At 37.4% G+C, this 14,164-nt stretch overlaps 1 protein-coding gene across 2 annotated transcripts in view; it reads right to left on the reverse strand.

The window, feature by feature from the left end:
- Positions 1–14,164, reverse strand: part of LOC142357168 (uncharacterized) — a 288,587-nt gene that overhangs the window by 600 nt on the left and 273,823 nt on the right. The window contains exons 9-13 of one of the 2 annotated variants that reach the window (XM_075408849.1): positions 13,883–14,093; positions 13,184–13,243; positions 9,494–9,724; positions 1,470–1,556; positions 1,253–1,327 (exon numbers count right to left, since the gene is read on the reverse strand). In XM_075408849.1, the coding sequence (XP_075264964.1) occupies positions 1,253–1,327; positions 1,470–1,556; positions 9,494–9,724; positions 13,184–13,243; positions 13,883–14,093 (664 nt within the window). The remainder of the gene's footprint in view (positions 1–1,252; positions 1,328–1,469; positions 1,557–9,493; positions 9,725–13,183; positions 13,244–13,882; positions 14,094–14,164) is intronic. The other variant, XM_075408854.1, reaches the window with a different exon arrangement.

The following is a 14,164-nucleotide window of genomic DNA, read 5'->3' on the forward strand; positions in this document are numbered from 1 at the left end:
TCAATAAACTTTTTCCAAAGATCACAGCAATTCTGCTCAAAAATAGTCTATAAAAGCTACTTTATGTTCATTAAGAACTACTCACTTGAATTAAGAAATAGGCAACTCAAAAATGAGTTATTGAGCATCATTGCGAAGTGCCTAGATTAAAACATTTTACTAACAAAAATCATTTAATCTAAGCTCAAGATTCGATTTATACAATGGTCCAGACGAAAATCTTTTAAGGCAATTCAAAAAGCAAACACAGCCGGCATGTTGCCGGAAAATAGCCGCCGTTGACGCGCTTGAACATCGGGATTGAATCAGGAAAAAAAATAGAAGCTATCAATTGAGAATTTGTCTTGTTTTTTTTCAGTGTCAAAAAGTGTTCTAATTTGGCGTACAGTTTCAGTTGCATTCTAAAACTATACTTAATTCATCTTCAAAACTGAAAGCTAATAAGCTTAATACCAATGTCAGCTCTCAAAAACAACTTGAAATAAAAAACTGGAAAAAGTTCTTCAGACAGAATTATTGTCATACAGAATTTTTTTTCACCTCAATTTCTCGCTATTTAGAAAACAGCGATATGCACAAAAACCACTCTTTTCGCTCCACTCTTCATTTCGTTCAGCAAAAAAAAAGCACGTGTTTCATTTCCCGCTTCAAAATTTACTCCAATAAAATTGATTTAAAAAAAAGGACTTCTCCAATACTCCTCTTCGAGTCGTAGCGCCCCAAACCAATTCAAATTCTTTGAATTGTAAAAAAACGGAGAGCGCCTAAATAATATTCGTTTGAGAGGCTGACGGCGGCTATTAATAAACATAACCGACTAAACGTCGGAAGAATTGCTCTTGAACGACTAGTGGGAGCTCTAATCAATTGCAGCCTGCTTCAGTCGGGGGGAGGGGGGCCTAAATGGGACTAAGAGGTTCTATAGCGGGCTTCAAATAGCCACATTAGAGGTTAACATATACCACTATTAACATTTTAAGTAAAAATGGCACCAGTTTCGGCGCACTTTTTATTTGACTTTTAGTATTAAATTGCCGCCAATTGAGTTCAGCTGCTTGAAATTGTGATTGAGAGTGAATTTAGATCACGCAAAACGTCAAGGGCGTAAAAGTCACTCGAAAACTCAAAATTGTCAAGCGAAAATTTTGCATAAAAAAGGACACACACGTTTACAATATTTGCTATGAACTTCGTTCAAGAGCAATTAAAAACAGTAATTCTTTGTGGATTGTTGAAATGAAATTAAACTTACGAGCTGGTGGCGGAGGCGCCCGGTGATCATCCCGTCGTGACGAGTCCCCTCCGCGACCATACGCGTTACTGCGATCTACAATTAAAAACTCGAAATAATTCACGTCTCCCTAAAAACGCTTTTATTACCAATGGTGTTTTTTCTGTTTGGATTTATTCTTTCAAGTCTACTTGAAAAATGTAAAAATGCAAATCAAAGCAAGCGTAGTGTAACTTACTCATTGTTGAAGGTCGGTCCCCTCTGTCCCGGTCTCCTCCCCTGTGCCTGTCCGAATCTCGGTCGCCCCCTCCTCGTCTTCCTCTATCTAAAACCGAAAGGTTGTAGCAGTTCAATTTTCCTTATGGTCCTGTGGTCCCTTATGATCCCATTTCGGTGGAGGTCGTATTGGCCGACAGAACGTTTAGCCGAGAACCAAAAAAATAAAAAAATTTAGCCGACAGTTCACTTAAAATGATCAAATAAATTAATTCTTTTAAAGCGGAATTTTGTAAACGGGCAAACATACGTCAGTTTTTCAACTATCGTATCGAAGGTCTATTCGTGGTTGCACCCCCCCCCCCCCCAAAGTACACCAAAGATAATGGTCCACAGCACTAGTGATTCACCACCAAATGAGAATTCTCGACCGATTAGCATTAAAATGTCGGCTAAATTTCTCATTTTCTTCTTGCCAGCTCAATGCTTGTCAGATGTATATTATTTTGTCGCCAATATTCTTAGAACCCGCATCTTCGACAAGCTTTTTATCTCACTGTTCTCATATTTAATCAAGCAAGAACGCTTTCAGTAGTGTTGCACTTTGAATTAACAGTATACGCTTTTTGGAAATTTGAGCCACGCGTCTCAAACTCTATATAATAACGAAATTCAATATTTGAAAATTTAAAAAAAAACCCGTTGCATAGCAGTTCCTCCAACAAGATCGGCAAGTGTACGTTAAAATAACGCTTAATATTTAAGTCTCCCGGGGTCACCACCCAGTGTATTTCAGTACTGAACCATTACCAAACCAGCATACCGCTGAAAAACAATACTGAATCAGTCTATTTAAATCTTCCTCAGAATTCCCAGTCAAAAATAAGTATTTTTTTCGGCAGCCCCAGAAAAAAACAAAGCATTCCCAAATTAACAAATAATTCCCAAAACATAACCAACTAAAGTCGCGCGAAGTAATCTCAAACGACCAGCGAGCGGTTGGCTTCGTCACCAGCTAGCTACTGTTTAGTGAGACTAGGTGAGCGGTTTAGATGAGCGCAGCGGGAGGGGGTGCACCGGCGGGTTTGATGGGGGTAAGATGTTCAGGGGTGGGAACTTCGGGGTGTGGGCTGGGGAAGGGGGCGAAGAGGGGGCGGGGCAGGGGTGGAGTGGGGGGTTAAACGTCTCCAAAACAGTTTCTGTGAATCGCATACTTGGAGACTAGTGAGCTGAAAGGCTCTAAAAGCACTTAATGCCCTCTTGGCGCAACCTGTATAGAGGTCGAAAAGTCAAATGGGTCAGACAAAAAATCGGTCAAGCGATAAATTGCTTGACCACAGAACTATAATTGCTATAAACAGAGTAACTAAACATGTAAATGTATCAAACCCAATAACGTAATCGTTAAAAAATTTTTCCCTTCAAATTTCTGGAACAATTGAACTTTCGCTATATTAAAGATCTACGCGCTCGTAATAATATATGATCTAGAAGTGAAGTTACATAAAACTTACAACTCACTCTTATAAATTTTAAAATTCCAGATCATATACTACTAATAAAATTAATGTACTATCAAAATTCTAACAAGACGGCTCGCGCAAGTCTGTGCGTAGCACAGCATGTTCCAACATGCCCCTCAGGTTGCAGACAAAATTTAAAAATTCTGCCGGAGAAACAGTTGAGAATTTTCGAATGCAACTTATATGCATTGGAGAAAACTACTTGTACTGTTTGAACCAAAAAAATATGCCTTCTTTTTTCAAAAGAACAAACTCTATAAAGGCAAGTGTAGTACAATCTGAGAGACAATGGAAGACCATACAAAGACACTCACACACAGCTCACCTTACACAAATAAAAACAAACATTTGAAAATATTAGAACTTGTACATGAAAATGTTAGAATTAACTTCTTCTGAGAAATGAAAAAATTTGAGGATGTATTTTCAAGGATCGATTCAGTCTTTATCGAAAAGCTTTTCGATGATACCATTTTTAATACTACGAAAAAGATATCGATCGGCCAAAATTGACTCAGCGAAAAAGCGAGGCTAACTTCCAAAACCCTCAGAAAAAATTTGGAGCTTGGAACAATTAGGTGACCAAAGTTAACATTTTTGAAATGACAAAAATTGAATCCATTGACGACTATAGTCATATCAAGTAAAAAATGCATTTATGCGCCAGGTTGCATGATTGGAGGAAGAATAACAATACGACTAAAACTGCTCAAAACTTAGTTACATAGCAATTTTAGGGATAATGGTAATAGAACCGCAAATCAACCACTATAAATAAAACTCAAATGGTATCCTATAGAGGACAGAGAAAGCTGTTTGATTTTTCCAATTCAGTCCCTTTGAAGCTGTTGGTATAATCTTTTGGCCTGCTATTTCTTGGGGGGACTATATGCTGAACTGGTTTTCTTGATCATTAACTTTGAGAGGAGAAAAATAGAGAAGGAAATAAAGGGAGAGAGAAAGAAAGAAAGATGAAAAAAGCGAGAAGTAAGAAAGACAGAATAGCAAAAGAGGAAATAAAGGAAGAGATAAGGGAAGAAAAGAAAAGGATAGAAGGAGAGAAGGAAAGGGAGGAGAGAAAGAAAAAAGGAAGTATGAAAAATCATTGCTCTGAAATTCAATTGGGGCCAACAATACTAACGGGAAAATCCCATTGGTATTTACAAAAAACCACCGTTCAGAAAATTGCACTAAAAAACCAAAGAAAAGACCAAGAGACTGGAAAGAACAATTGCTACAAAGAGAAAAAATTAGCATTTTTTATCCCCCAAACACACAGGAACATGAACTGACTCGCGTTGCAAGAATTGCTCTCGAACCCCAGGCGGCATTGTGTTGATTGAAATTTTCATGTTTACAAAAGGGAAGGTACCCGACACGGGTTCGAAACCAGGACCCTCAGAAAAGCAGTCCTCCTTCTTACCAACGACGCTGTAAACACCACAAACAGAACTTTCTCACAATCGCCTTTATTTTTGTCAATAAACATATTTCAGATTGAGAGCATTTGAGATCACGCAAAAATCAAACAAAAAAGCGAGAAAAACTTAAATGAAAGCTAAGTGTTCTGGAATAGCGCAGAATCTGAAAAGCTAAAACCTTGCAAAACACACTCGTTTACAATAAAAACTTCAAACGTCGTTTGGGAGCAATTAGTACCCAGGATAGTAAATCCTCCCTCTGTGCGAGTATCCTTTCAACACCTCAAAGCCTCGTGGTAACTGGACATGACTAACAGTCTTTTGTCCAAGTTCGGTTCTCACCCATCTAATTTGAGCCCTTTAGATCATTGACCTCTCTTAATATGTTCGCTTAACCATGCTTCTCAATGCGGCTCTTAAACATGAACTTCGATAGTCCCTTTGAACATTCAAAAACTTTGTCCCATTTTCGAGCCCACGCGTTTAATATATAGGAATAAATTATACAAGTTCTTCTTCAAGCTTACATTATGCGCAATTTACACTTTCATCTTTCATAACATAGCCGGCAGATTGGCGGAATAGCCGCAGAAGAAAAGACCCGCGTGCCGTATAATAGAGATAGAAACAGAGACAGATCTAAATTGAAACAAAAATCGACGCCACTCAAAAAAATTGGTGAAAAACATTCAGCGATAAATTGATAAAGCTTGTAAAAATTCATCCCGCAGAAACCTCTTATTAGGGACCTCTACTGCACTTTGACCTTATTTGAACAAACTCAAATTAAACTTAAGTTTTAAAGTGCAAAAGCCATTTTATTGAGAAAGGTAAGTCACTTAAAATCAAAATCTGATCACGCAAAAAACTTTTGCTAACGAGAGTGAGAAATGATGTCACGCGCGCAAACACCGTTAGTGAGAGGAAGAAGTTATTCAGAAAATTTGACTTTCAGCTTTGCTGTGTGAAAAAATAAAAAACGAAAAAGAGCGTGAGGACGAAACAAAAAAACATAGCAGGACAAGTCCTGACGTACAATTCAAAGAATTTTCATTGACTAGACAGATAACTAGACCAAAAACGTACTATGAAGGGATTGAAAACACCATTTAGAAAAAAAATCTGACCCAAAAAAATTGAAAAACAGTAAAAAAAAACAAAGTAAAATTGCCGCATGAGAACAAAAAAACAATAGCCAGAAAGCGAATTTTTGTTCAAACACCGTTTTCTCACTCTACTTTAATATTAGAGCAAAAACGATCACGCCGCAAAACCACTCGCTTTTTCACTCCATTTCCTGCTTCGGCGTGACCAAAATCACTACTCCAATTTGACTTCAAAAAACAAAAAATGTGTGAACAGGCCCTAAAAAAACATAGCCGGAAGAATTCCGGAAACGACTCGAAGGAGAAAATTGCCCATACTTATGGCTTAACAACTAGAACAACTATTGTGAACCCTAAAGCTCCACAAATGCCATAAAAAATTAAGGAAGAATAGAAACGGCTTTCAAAAACAATAGAAAAAAATACCATAAAAACTTTTTTATAGTAAAAGGAAACATAAAGCCGAATAAAATTCCTTCGCAATTAGAGCAAGCAAAAGCTCTAAAAAATGGAGAAGTCATAATAGGTCAAAAAACTTGCCTAATATAAAAGAAAAACTGCAAAAAAAAATAAGAAATGTGGTTTAAAATTTCTCAATTTTTCTCTCAATTTTCCTAAGAAAATAATTTATACCAACAAAACTTTAATCAATTGGTATCCGAACATTCCTTGAGTAACAGGCTTCTATTCAAATCCCTTTTAAAGCAGTAAAACAAAAAAACAGGTTAAAAAATCATTAAATTTCGTCTAAAAATCAGCAAAACTGATCAAAAACCACTAATTAACATTAAACTCAAATCAACCACTTGAAACCTTCATTTCCTATCAAAACAAGCCTAAAACTAAAACAATACCATAATCAAGCCTCATAACCATCAAAAAATCTTCTTTTAAAAGCCGCACGTGAACAGAAAAACTTCGCTCGCTTAGAGAAAATTTTTTCACACATCAATTTCTCGCTCTCACAAAAACAGCGGTATGAACAAAAACCACTCTCTTTTCGCTCCGCTCTTCACTTTTGTTCAGCAGCAAAATCACTCCAAATTTTTTCAAGCGTTTCATTTCCCACTTCAAAAATCACGCCAATAAAATTGATTAAAAAAACATAACCGACTAACGTCGGGCCAATTGCTCTCAAACGACCGGCGAGCTGTTGGCTTTGCCAAAACCTAGCCACGGTTTAGTGAGCCTAGCTTTAATTTGATTCGACTCTGCAACTTAGTTTTCTAGCTTCGTTAGTAAGTAAACCAAATAAAAAAACGGATATTTTAAAAAATTTGCAAAATTTTTCGAAACTAAAAAAGCTTACAGATTTTGCAGTTTAAATGTTCCGACCTATTTTTTGTCCTGAGTTATGCGAATTAACCCATCTGCAAGACGAAAAATTCTTTGGCCACTAATGATTGTTAAACTCAGAAAAGGACAAAATTATTCAAAAATTTCGAAAACAATAGCAAAAAATGTTGCTAAAAATCAAGATATTAAAATCTTCAAAGCCAATTCATTGTCTCAAGATACTATCCAGTATCCCTATTCCCAGCTTTAAATAGTGTCACTGGCTCAAGAAGATCCATAAACTTGGAACATAACAATTTTCGAAAAATTTGAAAAAATTAAATTTTATCAAAAAAGCGCTAAGAGCTGGAGTCTTTAAAATATTGAAAACCATTCCATTATCTCTAGAAACTATTCAACAGCTTATCATCAAGCCTCGAGGAGGTCGCTATGACCCTGGTGCCGGAAAAAATGATGAACTCAAAAGGATTCAAAAACTTGAAAACAATACAAATATTTTTTAAAAATGCCTGATATTAAAATCTTGAAAAACATTCCATTACATCTAGAAGCTATGCAGTAACTATAATCAAACACTAGAGGAATTTATGTGGCTTTTGAGGCTGAAAAAACCTAAAAACCGACACGAAATTTTTAAAAATTTTGAAAAAAATGTAAGTTTTATCAAAAAAATTGATAAAATTTGTCATATGAAAAAATCGAAAGCTTATCCGTAGCAAATACATTTTTTCAGTAAATTATTATCAAACCCCTAAGGGCGTTTTCTGGTCCCTGCATCCGGAAAGACGCGGATAATGAAAAATAAATGTCTAAAAAATTGAAAATTTGCACGTTATGTCAAAAAGATGCTAAAATTCGTGATGTTAAGACTTGAAAAACATTCCAGTACGTTTAGCAACTATACTGTAACTTATTTTCAAACCCATGATGAGGTTTCTAGGCTCTTGAGGCAGGAGACACCTAAAAACCGAAAAAAAACTTTAAAAAATTTGAAAAAAATGCAAGTTTCATCAAAAAAATTGATAAATTTGTCATATTAAAAAATTGAAAGCTAAACCGTAGCAAATGCATTTTTTCAATACTTATTATCAAACCTTTAAAGACGTTTTCTGGCCCATGCGTCTGAAAAGACAAGGATAAAGAAAAACAAATGTCCAAAAAATTGAAAAAATTTGCACGTTTTGTCAAAAATTGCTAAAATTTGTGATGTTAAAATGTTAAAACCATTCCACTACCACTAGAAACTATGCAGTAAACTATTATAAAACCCTAGAGTGGGGTTATTGACATCTGGGGCTAAAAATACCCAAAAAATGACAAAAATTGTCAAAAAGCTTGAAAGAAATTGTAAACATACCCGGTAGATTGCCGGAAAATAGCCGCCGTTGATTCCAGTAAGCATGATTGGGATTGAAAGAATAGAAGATATCGAAAATAAGATTTTTGTACAAAAACATTTTTAAGTCCAATTTATTTTGATGGCATTTGGTAGTTGAACATACTTCTGGTTCTTAGAGAAAGGCTACAGGGGCTACTATCAATACCAAAAGGCATAAGAGATGGTAACTAATACTTATAGGAACGACGTTCAAATAGCGGGCATCTAAAATTGGGCTTTATGGGTTTATCCCGTTTCTATTTCTGACTTTAAGTTTTTATTCTGACTCTGTTCATTTTGAATTGCTTTGCTGAGCAACTGATGTTCAAATTCACTTTTAGCAGAATGAGAGAAGAGAGAAACTAGCCTAGAGAAGTCAAAAAGATTTCACGCAAAATGCTGAAAAAGCGGCAAAATGGTAAAGCAAAAAAAAAGTTCGACGAAGTAAAAAAAATAGGAGCGCTATAATCGCCGGCTGAGAAGATGAGGGCGGCTATTAAAAATTAGTAAAAAAGTGCGAGTTTTTAGCGATCGGTTGTTCGTTAGTAGCCACGGCGGCGGGGGATGAGTGGTGCACCGGGGGGCTGATGGGAAGGGAGGGGCATCAGTGGGGGGCGGGGGCAACAGCGTGGTGGGGGGGGGCGGTGGGGGCAATAGTGGGGGGGGGGGTCAACAGTGGGGGTGTCTTCAACCTCTAAGAACCGCCCTTCACACCATAAGTATAAGTCTCCAAAACATTTTGAGCTGAAACAGAGCTAAAAGGCTCTAAGAGCACTTAATGCCCACTGGGCGCTACCTGTTTATCCCGTTTTTGAGGGCGTAAAGTCAAAAGCGTCAGACGAAAAATCGGTCAAGCGAAAAATAGCATAAAATAGACCGACAGAACTAATATAATTGCTACAAACTTCGTTTGAGAGCAATTAAAAAGACTTCTCCAATACTCCCCTCTTCGAGTCGTAACAAAGACAGCGCCCCAATACAATTCAAATTCTTTGAATTGTAAAAAGACAGCGCCCGAATACAATTAAAATTCTTTGAATTGTAAAAAACCAAGAGCACCGCCATATAGCTCCGCTCAGCTTACAGCTTCGCAGCTATAAAAATCATAGTGCAGTCTTCAATGAGCTCGTGACGTGTCGGAAGCGTGGATGAAAAGGGCCATTAGAAACAACAGCTTCAAACGACGTTTCTATAAAGGGCATATTAAATAGTTAAATGCAGCCGCTTTTTCTAATCTCTACCTACTAACCTTAAGAAATATCTACTAATTTACAATAAAACGCAACCTCATAGTAAGCATATGAAAAGTGGGAGTGACTTGCCTCTTCCTGGCTTGTGATAGTTCTCAACTGCACGCAAGTTGGGAGGCACAGTCTGGTTGGCCTCTTCTAGCACCTTGATCAAGTCAGCTGCCTTGTGGAAGTTCTTGGATGTAAAAAAGGTGTAGGCAGTTCCCGACTGTCCACTTCTAGCAGTCCTGCCAATCCTGTGCACGTAGTCCTCACTCGATCCAGGATAGTCGAAGTTGACCACATACTTCACGTCACTTATATCTAACAAACATCCGTTTAGTTTTTTATCACCTCAAATGAATATTAACTAGCACCTGAAATCTTTGCACAGTAATTAAAACACACTGCACTTACGACATGACACTGTGACGAAGAGAGAGATAGCGACATAGTTTGGTAAGGGACGTTATATTAACTGTCATTTGTATAGGGACAGACAATTTTACGATAATCTTAGCCTAGCAATAGAGCCCCTTTTGATTCTGCTGTGGACTGAAGGATATATTACAATTGAAAACCGAATACACCAACATCAGAGTCATTTCAAATGGCTACTCGGTCACTTTTCCTATAAAAGTGCGGTTATTCATAGAAAACATCTATATTTTCATTGGAAATTCTCGACTCAAATTTTGAACAAAACTCACCGGGTTACAACATTCGGTGAAAAATGTATCGCGGTATTCTCTGGTTTCGTCCGTATTCTGGCAATTGTCAAGTAGTATTTTGCAGTGGCACTTTTGCTCAACTTAATTATCTCGCTTCCTACTGCCGGATAGAGACACAGCAAAGTATCTAGATAGGAGGAAAATAGTTTTAAGGCGTGTCAAAGGTAATGCCAAATGCGCTCGACTGCTCGTTGAAAATCCGCAGTTACACAAATTCAAAATTAATTGCTTAGATTTTCTGCAACTAGAGCAAGATCCGCTGAAATTAGAAATTTAATACAAAATAGACTATCAAAAAATATTCCTCACTTCGCGTTAATCGAAGTATATCGAGCTGCAAACACAATACGGTCAATTTGGGCAGATATCTGAAGTCTGCACTGGACAATTTTCATAACAGTGCACTTGCTGAGCCCCACCAAAAACACAACATGAACAATAGTTTTGAACAGAACAAACTAAGTTAAAGGAGTTAGTTCTGCTGCTACAACAAAGACAACGCGTTTTTTGTTTGCTTTTTTCCACATTTCAGATCAAATACTTGCATTTAATGATGATTATGAGCTAGCAAAGTGAGCTCAAGAACAAAATTTTAGATCCAACGGTTTGTGAATCGCATTTCATTTCAGAGTTGATCGAAATTGCAGTAGTCGCGCATCCATCGACCACAACTTCGGATCTTCACAATAATCAGAAAGAAAATAAATATCAAATTTTGATACGTTTTTTTTGCCTGGAAACATTGTGAAAACCGCTTGCAGCTCAAATTGAATTTTTAAGTAAACTACACTAACGTCTTCAATAAAACACAGATAAAACAAACATCTTGTGTCTATGTTCTTAACTGAAAGCTTTCGAATGTTTTACTAGCTGTAATTGTCCTGTCTAGCGAATAATTGAAGGTTCTGAATGACCACTTGACAGTTCAAACTGATTCCACAGAAAGCGCAAGAAGTTCAACTCAAAATAAGAAAATTATATCTTGTCACTCAAAAAATGTGTCCAAAGCAAAGTGCAGAAAAACGTGCAGAAAAGTGAACTCATAACAGCCTCCATGTTTTTTTTTATCCACGATCATTAAAACAGAACAGTTTAAAAATGTTTTAGCTATTGATTGTGTTAAGATCTTATGGACTATTTTAAGGCATTATTATAATAATTCGCTGCTGTGCATCAATAAAAGACGGTCAAAATTGTAAAATTAAAGATCAAGATGAAGGCTAAACTTTTAAAGGCTGAATTAATTGCAGACTTACAAGAGTTCGGGTACCTTCATTTTGAAATTTTTAACGCTGAAAATCTCTATTACATATTGCAGCATTCATTAGAAAATTGAAGCGTGAGCTGTTTCTGAAAGCGTCAATAAAATTAACGACGCTTGAGGATTTTACAGTCCGCTGTAATTCGTAATGACTTATCGACCCGACATGCGAACTTCGGATAATACGCAGCGTTGACTCGTCAGAATTCCAGTAACCAAGTTGGTGAACCTTCTTTTTTCACAGTTTAAAGAAAGCTGGCTCAGAGCGATACGATTTCAAGTATGTTCAGCTCTGGATACTTTGCATTTTAATTTGTATGGTTAAACATCAACGTAGCACATTATCCGCAAAATTCTTTTCAATGATACAAGATTCCACATTTTCCAGTTTTACCCATAATCGGCACATCAGCTTTAAGAAATGATTTAAATTAAAATAGCAAGATTTAGTTTGGAGCGTAGCTCACCTACAACTTAAGCTCTTAAAAATTTTACGCCGAATCAACGCCCCATTAATGCTTTTGCGTTATCCAGTTTCAATCGAGGAGAGCCAAATCGTCACAGACAGAGAATCACAGCATAAAAAAACCGACCACATCCAATAAATACAAACATAATTCCAGACCACTTAAACATTATAATGCATAAGTAGCTGTCTCGTGATAACTTGAATTGAAAACTGGTATTTTCTACTTCGCCTGGCGACTTTATTGCCGGTGCGACGATTTAAACATAACCGAATACCGTTGGACGAATTGCTCTCGAACGACTAGTGGGAGCTCAAATCTATTGTAGCCTGCTACAAAGGGGGGACTAAGAAGTTTACTAAGGTGCTTCAAATGACGTCATCAGAGGTTATTATATAGCACTATTGTGATTCAAAGTGAAAAGATGACACCAATTTCAGCCAACCATTCATTTGACTTTTACAAGTAAACTCACCAATTAAATTCAGCCACTTAATGAGAAATTTTGATCAATCGAAACACAAGTCAAGGGCAAAAGTCTCTCGAAAAGTCAAAACGGTCTAACAAAAACTTTGCATAAAAAAAGACACAAATAATTGCTTCAAACTTCGTCCGAGAGCAATCAATAATTGTCGATTCAGCAGCCGATCGAAAATTTTAATGCTTGTTAAGTTGCAATGCTGACAAAATTCGACCATTTTTTTCACAATGTTTTCTCATTTTTATAAAACTCAAGTAGCCCCTTTTTTTCTCAAATGCGTGTATTCTTCAGTTCTCAATAACTCCTCACAGCAGCATACTATAGTATATACGCAACTCACCATCCAAAGGGCTTCAAAAATTAATCTGTCAAACAAACCTAGTTGATTAATACTCCAGCAGTCGCGGAGCTCGAGTTAGAACCCAAACACTTCAATACGTCTGTTATCTGGGTTCAACATACTTAAGGCGAAAAATTTAGGAATAAAAAATAGAGGACAAAATAGAAAGGAAGCCCAATGCAATGATAAGTATCTGCGTATATAAAGAGGCTCAACTTACGATTACCACCATTTAAAACATGATCAATCAATTGGCATCATTCTGATCTAGAAGAGACTCCATTGGTTCTCGCCGCCATTTATTCTCTCTCGCGGTTTCAACGTCATGTTAGCGCAGTGTTCTTTTCACACATTAATGCGTTTCCCAATGCTGATGCGTAGCAGCACTTACGCTGCACCTATTTGCCTGAAAAATAAGAACCAATGAAATGTTGCATTTTTCAAAAATTCCGAGGTTCAAATTGAGCATTGCAGAAGACTTAGACCCTTTGCGCTTTTCATACCTAATCCACGAGCAGCTACATCAGTAGCAACAAGAATTGGAGTCCGTCCGGCTTTGAAATCTGAAACACAAGCATACAACTGACAAACATAACCGACTAACGTCGGGCGAATTGCTCTCAAACGACCGGCGAGCGGTTGGCTGGGTCAGTAGCTAGCCAGGGGGGGTGCACCGGGGGCTGATGGGGGCAGCACTGGGTGGGGGGGGGGGGCAAAAGCGCGGTGGGGGGGGGTGGAGCCAATAGTGGGGGTGGGGGGTCAACAAAGGGGGGGGGTGTCAACCTCCAAGAACCGCCCCTCACACCATAAGTATAAGTATAAGTCTCCAAGACAGTTTGAGCTGAAACAGACCTGAAAGGCTCTAAGAGCACATAATGCCCGCTGGGCGCTACCTGTTTATCCCGTTTTTGAGGACGAAAAGTCAAAAGCGTCAGACGAAAAATTGGTCAAGCGAAAAATCGCATTAAAAAAAGACCGACAGGACTAATATAATTGCTACAAACTTCGTTTGAGAGCAATTAATGACGTTATTAACTTGATAATTTTATTTAACTGACTCCAATTCCAATTATAAGTCCAATCTGAGACGATGTTTTCACAAATCAAATATAAGTCCTGGTAGTTGAGAATTAAATAAGGTTCACATCGATAAATTCACAATTTTAAAGAAAACTTCAAGCCCATGTTATGACAGTCATTACCTTCTAATACCCATTCTCGTTCAGCTTGTTTTTTGTCACCATGAATACACAGAGACGGCCAACCGTCACGTCTCATAGCCCCTGTTAAGTCGTCCGCCTTTCTCTTCGTCTCAGTGAAGATGATCGTTTTGTTCTCGTGACTCCTCATGATCTCTTCCAACAGTCTGATCAGCTTGCCCTCTTTCTGATATTCCTCACAAACATCCACCACCTGTACAATATGAGATACCCATATAACAGTTTATGATTCATATATATTTGTAATTAAGTACATACCGCCTA

Source organism: Convolutriloba macropyga, chromosome 2, assembly GCF_964194025.1.
Source record: "Convolutriloba macropyga chromosome 2, txConMacr16.3, whole genome shotgun sequence".
Classification (NCBI taxonomy): domain Eukaryota; kingdom Metazoa; phylum Xenacoelomorpha; order Acoela; family Convolutidae; genus Convolutriloba; species Convolutriloba macropyga.